This window comes from Sapajus apella, unplaced genomic scaffold, assembly GCF_009761245.1.
Source record: "Sapajus apella isolate SASKATOON/1434 unplaced genomic scaffold, GSC_monkey_1.0 scaffold77, whole genome shotgun sequence".
In the NCBI taxonomy this organism is placed as follows: Eukaryota; Metazoa; Chordata; class Mammalia; order Primates; family Cebidae; genus Sapajus; species Sapajus apella.
The window spans coordinates 8,541,714-8,553,830 of record NW_022437017.1 but is presented as its reverse complement, the minus strand read 5'-3'; the positions used below and the strand labels follow the sequence as shown (position 1 = coordinate 8,553,830).

The following is a 12,117-nucleotide window of genomic DNA, read 5'->3' as shown; positions in this document are numbered from 1 at the left end:
CAGCTTTGGTAGACTTTTAAGAGAAAGAAGTATTTTAAAAAGTAGCAGTGCTCTGAGGCTCGGGGTAGAGGATCGGGGGCGCAGCCTGGTCCCGGGAGGCCCCTTGTGCACAGGCAGTGCCCAGGGCCACAGCACTCGCTCCCGGGGGAGGCGGGGCCGGGGGACTCGGCCTGTGTCCAGCCCAGGCTTCCGGAGGGCTCCGGCGGCAGCAGGGGCGGTGGCGAGGCCGTTCACCACTTGAGGAAGACCATCCCAGCCAGGACGGCGTAGCCCAGCACCAGGAAGAGGACCTTGAGCAGACGGTCACTCTTGTCCTCCAGCTCCTTGGCCAGGATCTCCAGGAAGGTGATGAAGAGGAACGTGCCGCCCGCCAGGCCCTGCAGCAGCACGGAGGCCACGCTGCCCGGCACGCCCTGGGCGCTCTCGATGCCCAGCCCTAGGCCGATGCCCAGAGGGATCATGGCGCTCACGGTGACTGCCAGCTTGGCCGCGTCCCGCAGGGGCATGGCGCTCCGGGCCATGCTGATGCCCAGGGCCACGGCCACCAGCGTCTCGTGGACGGCCACCCCCACGAACAGGCTCACCACCTTCTCCCCCTCCTCCTGCAGGCCCAGGGCCAGGCCCTCGAAGACCGAGTGGGCCGACAGCGCGAAGGCCAGGCTGAGCAGGCGCACGGGGCTGGCGCGCGAGAGGCTCTGCATGCTCAGGCTGGGGCCGTGGCTGTGGGGCTCCACGTAGAGCGCGTGGCCCCGAGCGCCCCCCATGAAGGGGCTCTCGTACTCTGAGTCGCTGCCCATGTCCGAGCCGGCATTGAAGGTCTCCAGGTCGATGAAGGACGGCTTCTCCTTGCGGAAGGTCAGGATCAGCTGCTCCAGGAAGACGGTCATGAAGAAGCCCAGCAGCAGGATGGTCTCGGCCAGCGGGTAGTCGGTGCTGATGTGCCCGAGGCTCAGGACTTTCTGCAGCTGCAGCCGGGGACGCCCGAGAGAGAGAGAGAGACCTATGCTCAGGGGTGGTGGCGACAGGGCTGGCCTGATATCACCATTCAAAGCAAAACACAGAAATGCCCAATCCACACAGAGGTTAAAACAAGGGGGCGCCGGGTGTGGTGGCTCAAGCCTGTAATCCCAGCACTTTGGGAGGCCGAGGCGGGTGGATCACGAGGTCAAGAGATCGAGACCATCCTGGTCAACATGGTGAAACCCCGTCTCTACTAAAAATACAAAAATTAGCTGGGCATGGTGGTGCGTGCCTGTAATCCCAGCTACTCAGGAGGCTGGAGAATTGCTTGAACCCAGGAGGTGGTGATTGCGGTAAGCCAAGATTGCGCCATTGCACTCCAGCCTGGGTAACAAGAGTGACACTCCGTCTCAAAAAAAAAAAAAAAAAACAAGGGGGCGAGGCTGGGCGCAGTGGCTCACGCCTGTAATCCCAGCACTCTGAGAGGCTGAGGTGGACAGATCACAAGGTCAAGAGATCGATACCATCCTGGCCAACATGGTGAAACCCCGTCTCTATTAAAAATACAAAAATTAGCTGGGCATGTGTTGTGCGTCTGTAGTCCCAGCTGCTTGGGAGGCTGAGGCAGGAGAATCGCTTGAACCCGGTAGGCGGAGGTTGCAGTGAGCAGAGATGGTGCCACCACACTCCAGCTTGGTGACAGAATGAGACTGTGTCTTAAAAAAAAAAAAAAAAAAGTGGGAGAGGACGGGCTGGCCTGTGATGAATTAACAACAAGAAAAAAACCAGCCGGGCGCGGTGGCTCACACCTGTGATCCCAGCACTTTCAGAGACTGAGGAGGGCAGATCACTTGAGCCCAGGAGTTCGAGACCACCCTGGGCAACACAGCAAGACACCGTCTCTACTAAAAATTCAAAATTAGCTGGGCTTGGTGGCACGTGCCTGTACAGCCCCTGCTTCTCAGGAGGGGAGGTGGGAGGATTGCTTGAGCCTGGGAGGTGGAGGCTGCCGTGAGCTGTGATCGCACCACTGGACTCCATCCAGACAACAGAGTGAGACTCTCAAAAGCAAAAACAAACAGAAAAACACATTTTAAGGGATCATGAGGGGTTTTTTGTGTGTTTCTCTTGTTTGCTTTCTGAGACGGAGTCTCGCTCTGTCACCCAGGCTGGAGTATAGGCACAATCTCAGCTCACTGTGACCTCTGCCTCCCAGGTTCAAGCGATTATCCTGCCTCAGCCTTCTGACTAGCTGGGATTACAGGCATGCGCTATCACACCCGGCTAATTTTTGTATTTTTAGTAGAGATGGGGTTTCACCATGTTGGCCAGGCTGGTCTCGAACTCCTGACCTCAGGTGATCCATTCCCCCCGCTTGGCCTCCCAAAGTGCTGGGGTTATAGGGATAAGCCACCACGCCTGGCCGTGAGGTCTTTCTTACGTGACAGCAGCCACACAATTTTAAGGTACGCAGTGGGTTCACTGTGGCCTCCAAAAGATAGGTCCATGCAGAACCTCTGACTGCAGGCTTGTCTGAAATAAGGGTTTGCAGGGGTAGAAAAGGTGCTACAGGCTGAACCGTGACCCTTCAAGTTCAAGTACTGAAGCCCCCACCAACCTCCAGTACCTCAAAACATTAACATATTTGGTGACAAGGTCTTTAAAGAGGTGATTAGGTTAAGGTGAGGTCACTGGGGTGGGGCCCTGAGCTAACAAGGACGGCGTCCTAAGAAGAGAAGGAGCCACCAGGATCCACCATGGAAGGGCAGGAGAGACACCGCCCAGGGACGCAGCCCCGTGGGCTGGCTCCTTGACCTTGGACTCCTGGCCTCCAGAACTGTGAAATTAAATTATGTCGTTGGCTGGGCACGGTGGCTCACTCCTGTAATCACAGCACTCTGGGAGGCTGAGGTGGGCGGATCACATGAAGTCAGGAGTTCGAGACCAGCCTGACCAACACGGCAAAACCCTGACTCTACTAAAAATATAAAAATCAGCCGGGTGTGGTGGTGGGTGCCTGCAATCCCAGCTGTTCAGGAGGCTGAGGCCGGAGAATCGCTTGAACCTGGGAGGCGGAGGTCACAGTGAGCCAAGATTGCGCCACTGCACCCCAGCCTGGGCGACAAGAGTGAGACTCAAAATAAATAAATAAATGACAAAGCGCTGCCCTGGCCTCGCCTGTTCTGCCGCGGGGCCTCCTCTGTGCCTCCCTGACCGACACACCCGCGCTGGGCTCTCCTCCCGGTCAGGGCTCTCGCAGCGAGGGGCTACTTTGGTGGGAAGAAGCTAGACTCGGGTCAGACAGGGCCGCAGGGCACCTGCAGGAGGCACCTGCTCCTTCAGGAGGGGCAGCTGCTCACGGGCGGATGCTCAGGCATGAGGCTGTGCACCAGGGTGAAGTGTCCCGTGAAAGGCAGGCTGTAAACACCCCAGCAGCTCCCCGAAGCCCCGTCAGAGCAGGGCCAGAGTTCACAGCTGCTGTCCAGAGACCTCGGGACCAGAGGGGAGGAAAGTCACGACACGCCCGACACTCGCAAACACCCGCTGCCCTGCTTCCTTCCCAGCGGAGAGTTCATCACAACACACACACGCACACACACACAAACACCCACTGCCCTGCTTCCTTCCCAGCGGAGACTTCATCACAACCCGCACACACACACACACACACACACACCCACTGCCCTGCTTCCTTCCCAGAGGAGACTTCATCACAACCTGCGCGCGCACACACACACACACAGACACACACACACACAAACTCACAACACTCGCTGCTCTGCTTCCTTCCCAGCGGAGACTGCATCACAACCCCCCCACACACACACACACTTGCAACATCCGCTGCCCTGCTTCCTTCTCAGGGGACACTGCATCACAACCCACACACACATACACGCGTGCAAGGCACATGCAGGCACAAACATACACCCCCCACATACACAGGCGCACACACAGGTGCACACACGCACGCGCGCGCGCGCACACACACACACACACACACACACACAGTGGTTCTCATCTGGGGTGACTGTGCTCATGTGGACACCTGGCAATGTCTGGAAATGTTTTTTATTTTCACAACTCAGGGAGGGGAAAGCGTTGACATGTGGGGCTGGACTGTTCTCTGGGACGGGGCTGTCCTGGGCACTGCAGGCTGCTGCTGGGCAGCGTCCCCCGCCTCCGCCCACTCCAGGCCAGGAGCACCCCCGGACGTGAAATCCACAATGTTCCCAGAGACCGCGCAGTGTTCCCTGGGGCAGGTCACACTGGGTAAGCCTCGGCTGCCACAGAAGGCTGTTTCCTTGGAGAAGCCACTTCACCTCCTCACTGACCACTGGCCAGAGGCCTCATGCGTGCCTCGCCTGGGGACACAGCAGCTCTTGAGGAACTCCGGCTACTCCCAAGGGACGGATATTGATGAGGAGAGCTGAGGACGATGCACAGGAGCTGTGAAGCAGGCACCATTTTCTGCGGGTGACTGAGAGGATGGCGCTGCAGTGGGTGAGGCTGGGGACTCGGGAGGAGGGACGTCATCTGCCTGGCCAGGCTGAGGGCAGGGAAACGGCATGGAGGTCTGGGGGCCGTGAGAAGGCCACTGCAATGAGGGGCAGGGAAGAGCAAGCCCCCCGCAGTCGCCCAGGCCTGCAGTCAGAGGGCTGCTGGGGTGACACCCTGACCGTGCGGGAAAAGGTGGGGCTGGCGGTGGCCTTTGGGATGCAGGAGACATCAGCGACCACCAAGGTCTCCATCCTCACAGTGCTGACATCCGTGCCCACACGCTGCGGAACAAATGAACACAGACTCGGCCACACAGAACATCAGGAGTGCGACACCTCGGCTCTGAACAGCAGAAGTGTAGATGCGGGCTGGCTGGGCCCTCCGCTCCAGGGCTCACGGGGCTGGAACCGGGGTGTCGTCAGGGCTGAGATCTCACTGGCCCCCGGGGTCCTCTTCCAAGCTCACTGAAGTTTGGGAGTCCACCTCCTTGCGGCTGTGGACTGAGGCCCCCGTGTTGTGCCTGGCTGTTGGCGGGGATGACTCTTGGCACCGAGAGGCTGCCCTCGGGCTCTCGCTTCAAGCCCCTCTGCGGGCACACCCTGGCTTTTTGCTTCTCCGAGGCCAGTAGGAGGGTAACCGGCTCGCCTGATTAGGCCAGGTCCACGCCAGCTCCCTTTCGATGAACTCAGTGTTAACAGATTTGGGGCAGTCATCAGAGCTGCAAAGTCCCCTCTGCTGAGAGTCTGCCACAGTGGCAGGAGTGACACCCACGGGAGTCCCAGCCCCACCCACACTCCAGGGGAGGGAACAGCACGGGGTGTGCACGGCGGGGCTGGAAGCTCGGAGGCCGCCCTGGAACTCCCCCCGCCACACTAGCATGCTCAGAGGACGCATCAGACAACAGCCCTGCTCTTCCTTTCTGGACACCAGGCACGAGGAAAAGCGGGGCTGGGGCGGAGTGGTGAGCTTACGGCTTCTGCGCTTTCGCTGGGAGGAAGAACAGGGAGCCCTCACATCTCCACCAAGCCTGTCACCAACACAAACTCAACTGTCACATCTGGCACTGGCCCAGAGAGAGGAAGCCACTTACCCAGCGTCACCCAGCAAGCACGGTCAGGGCTGGTCACACTGTGGCCCTACACGGGGACCCACATTCTGGGCTCCTGACGTGGGGAGCTCAAGGAACAGGTCACCGGAGGACAATGTTGTCAGGAGTTGGGGTGGACAGCCTCCAAGACGGCCCCCAGAAGCCCATGCCTCCTGACGGCCACACTCTGTGAGGCCCTGGCCACTTGATTATGGGAGGGACATGAACTTGCTTCTAAGTAGCAGGCGCGGCGGCAGAGGGGAAATGATACCCTGTCATCTCTGCAGGACATGAGACTGCCCTGTCTTACAAGGAGGCGCAGCCATCTCCATTTGCTGATGAAGCAACTGGCCATGCCGGGGAGGTCCACATGGCCAGGTGCTGAGGGCTGTCCCCAGCCAACAGACAGAAGGAAACAGACACCTTCGGCCTGGCAGCCAACAAGGAACTGAACCCGGCTTACAACCACGTGAGCTTAGAGGCCGATCCACCCCTGGATGAGCATGGAGATGAGACCACAGCCCAGGAGACACCTTGACTGCTGCCTTGTGAGACTCACAGAAACTGAGATGATAAACGTCTGTAGTCTTAAGATGCTAAGTTCGCTATGATTTGTTACGTGGCAGTAGCTGACTGATACAGGAATTGGAGAGGGGCCATGCTTTCCTGCGTCAGGTCAGAGTGTGTGCTACCTGGGTGGGTGGGCTGGTCTGATTATTTATCAGGGGACAACCGACAAGGCCACCACTTGGGAATCCCAGGTCTGGTCCAGATCCCCATGTTTAGCCAGGAGAGCACAGAGACAGAAAGCAACCAATTCACAATCACACAGCAAATTCACTTCCAACTCTCCGTCACCCTTACAGCATCAAGCCCCCCGCTGAACTTGGTGTCAGTGTAGAAAGCGCATCAGAGTCCCTTGGCCGTAGGTGCCACGGGCTGTTGCCAGCAGCCAGGCAGCCCTTACCTTTTCCCTCACGGCGGGCAGCAGCGCATTGAAGCACGTGGCCAGAAACACCCCTCCGCCAAAGGTGTTGCAGAGAGAGAGGATCTTTTTGGAGCGATGGGCCTTCTCAAAGTCTGTCTCGATGATCTTCACAGGGAGCAGGGAGCCCAGCAGCATGAAGAAGAACACGCCCACCATGCACAGGATTTTGGCCACTAGCAATTTTACCATGGTGGTGGCTTGGGCTGCTCCGGTCACCGCACGGCCAGACCGTGTGTGGGCGCACACCCCAGTCCCACGACGCGTTATGGAGCCCAACCACGCAGCTGGAGGCTCATGTCTCAGTCCAGCAACTGTGAACGGCAGAGGCACTGCATTAGTTTTTTTTGTTTTTTTGTTTTGTTTTGTTTTTGAGACAGTCTCGCTCTTGTCACCCAGGCTGGAGTGCAGTGGCGCGATCTCAGCTCACTGCAACCTCCGCCTCCCGGGTTCAAGCGATTCTCCTGCCTCAGCCTCCTGAGTAGCTGGGATTACAGGTGCCCGCCACCATGCCCAGCTAATTTCTGTAGTTTTAGTAGAGACAGGGTTTCACCACGTTGGTCAGGCTGGTCTTAAACTCCTGCCCTCAGGTGATCTATCCAAACTGTTGAGATTACAGGAGTGAGGCACCACGCCTGGCTGCATTAGTGCATTAGCTTTTTTGGGGGGGCGGGGACAGAGTTTTGCTCTTAATTGCCCAAGCACGAGTGCAATGATATGATCCCAGCTCACCACAGCCTCTGCCTCTCAAGTTTTAGCAATTCTCCTACCTCAGCCTCCCGAGTAGCTGGGATTATAGGCATGTGTCACCACGCCTGGCTAATTTTTTGAATTTTTAGTAGAAATGGGGGTTTCACCACGTTGGTCAGGCTGGTTTAGAACTCCCGACCTCAGGTGATCCGCTTCAGCCTCCCAAAATAAGCTGGGATTACAAGCATGACCCACCGTGCCCAGCATTTTTTTTTTTTTTTTTTTGAGACAGAGTCTCGCTCTTGTCATCCAGGCTGGAGTCCAGTGGTGCAATCTTAGCTCACTGCAACCTCTGCCTCCCAGGTTGAAGTGATTCTCCTGCCTCAGCCTCCTGAATAGCTGGGACTACAGACGCCTGCCACCATGCCTGGTTAATTTTTTACTTTTAGTAGAGACAAGGTTTCACCATGTTAGCCAGGATGGTTTTGAACTCCTGATCTCAGGTAATCCACCCACCTCAGCCTCCCAAAGTGCTGTGATTATGAGCCACCATGCCACGCCAGCTTTTTTTTTTTTTTTTTTTTTTTGAGACAGAGTCTCACTTTGTTGCCCAGGCTAGAATGCAGTGGCGAGATCTCAGCTCCCTGCAACCTCCACCTCCCGGGTTGAAGCAATTCGCCTACCTCAGCCTCCTGAGTAGGTAGGACTACAGGCATGTGCCACCATGCCCAGCTAATTTTTTGTATTTTTTAGTAGAGATGAGATTTCACTGTGTTAGCCAGGATGGTCTCGATCTCCTGACCTTGAGATCTCTCTGCCTCAATCTCTCAAACCGCTGGGATTGCAGGCATGAGCCACCACGCCTGGCCTGCATTAGCTGCTGACTGAGCCTGTCACAGTAAGTACCTTGCCTGCATTAGCTGTTGACTGAGCCTTGCACAATAAGTACTTTGCCTGCATTAGCTGTTGACTAAGCCTGTCACAGTAGGTACCTTGCCTGCATTAGCTGTTGACTGAGCTGTCACAGTAAGTACCTTGCCTGCATTAGCTGTTGACTGAGCTGTCACAGTAAGTACCTTGCCTGCATCAGCTGTTGACTGAGCTGTCACAGTAAGTACCTTGCCTGCATTAGCTGTTGACTAAGCCTGCCACAGTAAGTACCTCACCCTGTGCCCAGACTTGGTACACATTATCACCTCCTACAGAAAACTCTCCAGTGCTAAGCCATCTAAAAGGGCAGCGATTTGTTTATACCCCAAAAATAAGAAAAAAAAAAAAAAAAAAAAAAGAGAAAAAGAAAAAAAATTAAAATTAAAAAATAAAAGAGCAGCGACTAGCCACATGTATCTGTTAAAGGGTAACTAAAACTAGGCCAGGCTCAGTGGCTCATGCGTGTAATCCCAGCACTTTGGGAGGCCAAGGTGGGAGGATCACTTGAGGCTTGGGCAACATATGGAGACCCCATCTCCACAAAAATAAAACAACCAGCCAGGCGTACTGAGGCACACCTGCAGATCCAGCTACTTGGGAGGCTGAGGCGGGAGGACAGCCTGAGCCCAGGAGCTGAGGGCTGGAGGGAGCTATGATCACACCACTGCACTCCAGCCTGGGCAACAGAGACAGACCCTGTCTATGATGGTTGATACTGAGTGTCAACTTGATTGGATTGAAGGATACAAGGTACTGATCCTGGGTGTGCCTGTGAGGGTGCTGCCAAAGGAGACCAACATGTGAGTCGGGGGTGGGAAAAGTAGGCCCATCCTCAATCTGGGTAAGCGCATCTAATCCGCAGCCAGTGTGGCTGGAATATAAGCTGGCAGAAAAATGTGCAAAGAGAACCCGGCCTGGCCTCCAGTCGACATCTTTCTCCTGTGCTGGACTGCCCTCAAACATCGGTCTCCAAGTTGTTCAGTGTTGGAACTCGGACTGGCTCTCCCTGCTCCTCAGCCTGCAGGCAGCCTAGTGTGGAATCTTGTGATCGTGTGAGGTAATAATTAATAAACATATATACCTAATATTCCATTAGTTCCATCCCCCTAAAGAACCCGAATAAACTTTCTAAAAAAAAAAAAAAAAAAAAAAGGTCATCAAAACTAAATAAAATCCAGGCTGGGTGTAGTCGTGTATGTCTGCAATCCCAGCACTTTGGGAGGCCAAAGTAGGTGGATCACTTGAGGTCAGGAGTTTGAGACCAGCCTGGCCAACATGGTGAAACCCCATCTCTACTAAAAATACAAAAATTAGCTGGGCATGGTGGCACATGCCTGTAATCCCAGCTACTCAGGAGGCTGAGGCAGGAGAATCACTTGAACCTGCGCAGCAAAGGCTGCAGTGAGCCACGATGGCACCATTTCACTCCAGCCTGGGAAACAAGAACAAAACTGTCTCAAAAACAAAACAAAAAGAAATAAATCAAACCTAAACTTCCACTTCTCAGCCTTCCTGGCTGCCTTTCACGTGCTCGGTAGTCACGTAAGTCTACTTGACTTCTGTGGTTACATCAAACAGCAAAGGGAACACTCTCACCAGAACGTTCTGTCGGAGGGTGGTGGTCCATGGCTTCCCCATGCCCCAAAATAAAGTCTAAACTTTGTACCCTGAGGCTGAGGTTCTGCACAGCAAGCTCCCGTCTCGCCTCAGCCCACGCTGGTCCCTTCTGTGCCCAGCTCGTTCATGCCTCAGGACCTCCGCATGGGTCCTTCTCTCTCTGCCTGGAACACTGCTCTTTCTCCCCGACCTTCCAGCAATGCCGCCTTCTTCTCTCTTGCTTCACTGCATCCAGGACCCCTCAAAAGGGCCTCCCTCGGCCAGGCGCGGTGGCTCACGCCTGAAATCCCAGCACTTTGGGAGGCTGAGGCAGGCAGGTCACCTGAGGTTGAGAGTTTGAGACCAGCCTGCCCGACACAATGAAATCCCTTCTCTACTAAAAGTACAAAAATTAGCTGGGTATGGTGGCAGGTGCCTGTAATCCCAGCTACTCCGGAGGCTGAGGCAGGACAGTCGCTTGAACTCGGGAGGCGGAGGTTGCAGTGAGCCGAGATCGCACCACTGCACTCCAGCCTGGGTTGCAGAGACTCCAACTCAAAAAAATAACAATAATAAAAAAGGGGGCCTCCCTCCCTGCGCCTGGCTGACTCCCACCCTAAACCAAATCCCTGTACCCGCCACAAGGCCTGGTGCAGAGCGGATCCTCAAAAACCGCTGGCTGAACACCAGGACGAGGGGAAGCGTGTGGGCACTGATGGGGCCGCAGTCCAGGATATAATGGGCCGAAGTGGAGTGCGTTTCACCCAGGACCCCACAATATCACCGTTCTTAGGAGGAACTCAGCTGCTCCCCTGTCCTTGAGTTTTCCCCAACTGGGTTCTCTCCCCGGCCACCAGCCCCAAGCACCTCTCACGGCCTGGCTCCCTCGCTGCATACAGGTCTTCGGGTCACTGCTCAGAAGGCTCCCCTCCCAGCCCTCCCCGCGCCCTTCCCTGGCGTTATTTTATTTTGTGCTACAGAGAAAACTAGGAATTACATTCTTTTAAGTCGCTTAAAATCGTCCCTCCCTGCAGGCGGTGAGCTGGGCGGGCGGGACCAGGCTGTGTGTCTTGCTCAAGACCGACTGCAAGGAGCGCAGAGACACCCAGGCACACAGTAGGCGCCCAATAAAGACCTGCCCGCCATCTGGATGCCTCATTCTGCACAGCGAAGGTGAGGGCGGCCTGCACGCTCTCAAACTGGAGGCTGCTCGGGCCGGGATGCGGAAGGCACGGGCTCATTCATTCGATCGGCACTAATTGAGCGCCTTCTGTGTGCCTCGCGCTGCTGGACGCCGGAGCCCGGCCTCGGCTAACGGGCGGGCAGAGTCCACCAGACCACCGGCCGCCCAGCGCCTCCCGGCCCCGCCCTGCCGCCCCGGGTCCTCCCTCAGCCCGCACCTACCTCCCGGGGACTCCTCGTCCCCCGACCGGCGCGGCTCCCCGCTCAACCGCCGCACAGTCTTGACCCCACAAACGCGGCCCGGAGAGACCCCGCTCCGCGCGGCTGACCCACGCCCCGCCCACGCCCCTGCCCATTGGCCTCCCCGAGAGCCGCTGGCAGAACTTTTCCTGCTATTGGCTGTAGGACATGCCACTCATACGCGACTCCACCTCTTCTGCCGGCACTTGGAAAGGGGTTTCCTCCCGCTGAGCGACGGGCGCAGCCACCAAGCGGCCCCGGCGGGAAACTCGGATCGGCTAGGAAACGTTCCGGCAGGGTTTGGTTTCCAGAGCTGTCCAGGAGCGCCAGGTGCTGAATCCCGCTTGGAAGGAGGCTTGGGAGTGGACGGGAAGCGATTTCCCACGCGAGACGGCTCCCCTGTCAGCGTCCTCGCTGCCGAGGCCCTTCCCGACGGCTGAAGAAGCAGATTCATCCCTTCAACAAATCTCTGTTGATGGGCAGGAGGAATAAGTTCAAGAGATTGTACCTCATGGTGGCTACAGCTCATAACAACGCATTGCAAACTGGAAAATCGCTAAGAAAGTAGATGCTGGCCGGGCGCGGTGGCTCACGCCTGTAATCCCAGCACTTCGGGGAGCCGAGGTGGGTGGTCACCTGAGGTCAGGAGTTCGAGACCAGCCTGGCCAACATGGAGAAATCCCATTTCTACTAAAAATACAAAATTAGCAGCCGGGCGCGGTGGCTCACGCTTGTAATCCCAGCACTTTGGGAGGCCGAGGCGGGTGGATCATGAGGTCAAGAGATCGAGACCATCCTGGTCAACATGGTGAAACCCTGTCTCTACTAAAAATACAAAAAAAATTAGCTGGGCATGGTGGCGCACGCCTGTAGTCCCAGCTACTCGGGAGGCTGAGGCAGGATAATTGTCTGAACCCAGGAGGCGGAGGTTGCGGTGAGCCGAGAT

General features: G+C 56.5%; 1 protein-coding gene across 1 annotated transcript; it reads right to left on the bottom strand.

Moving 5' to 3' along the window:
- On the bottom strand, nucleotides 1–11,356 carry SLC39A3 (solute carrier family 39 member 3). The gene is made up of 3 exons (XM_032252332.1): nucleotides 11,154–11,356; nucleotides 6,516–6,847; nucleotides 1–965 (listed from the first exon to the last, which is right to left on the bottom strand). The coding sequence occupies exons 2-3, from the start codon at nucleotides 6,723–6,725 to the stop codon at nucleotides 231–233; spliced, it is 945 nt and encodes a 314-aa protein (XP_032108223.1). The 5' UTR covers nucleotides 6,726–6,847; nucleotides 11,154–11,356; the 3' UTR covers nucleotides 1–230.
- Between the last annotated feature and the right edge of the window lie 761 nt (nucleotides 11,357–12,117).

Bases quoted from the DNA above. Each gene is read 5' to 3' on its own strand.
- SLC39A3 (XM_032252332.1), bottom strand. From the start codon at position 6,725: ATGGTAAAATTGCTAGTGGCCAAAATCCTGTGCATGGTGGGCGTGTTC. The intron at 966-6,515 runs GTAAGGGCTGCC...CCCCGGCTGCAG, and splicing joins TGCCCGCCGTGAGGGAAAAG to CTGCAGAAAGTCCTGAGCCT.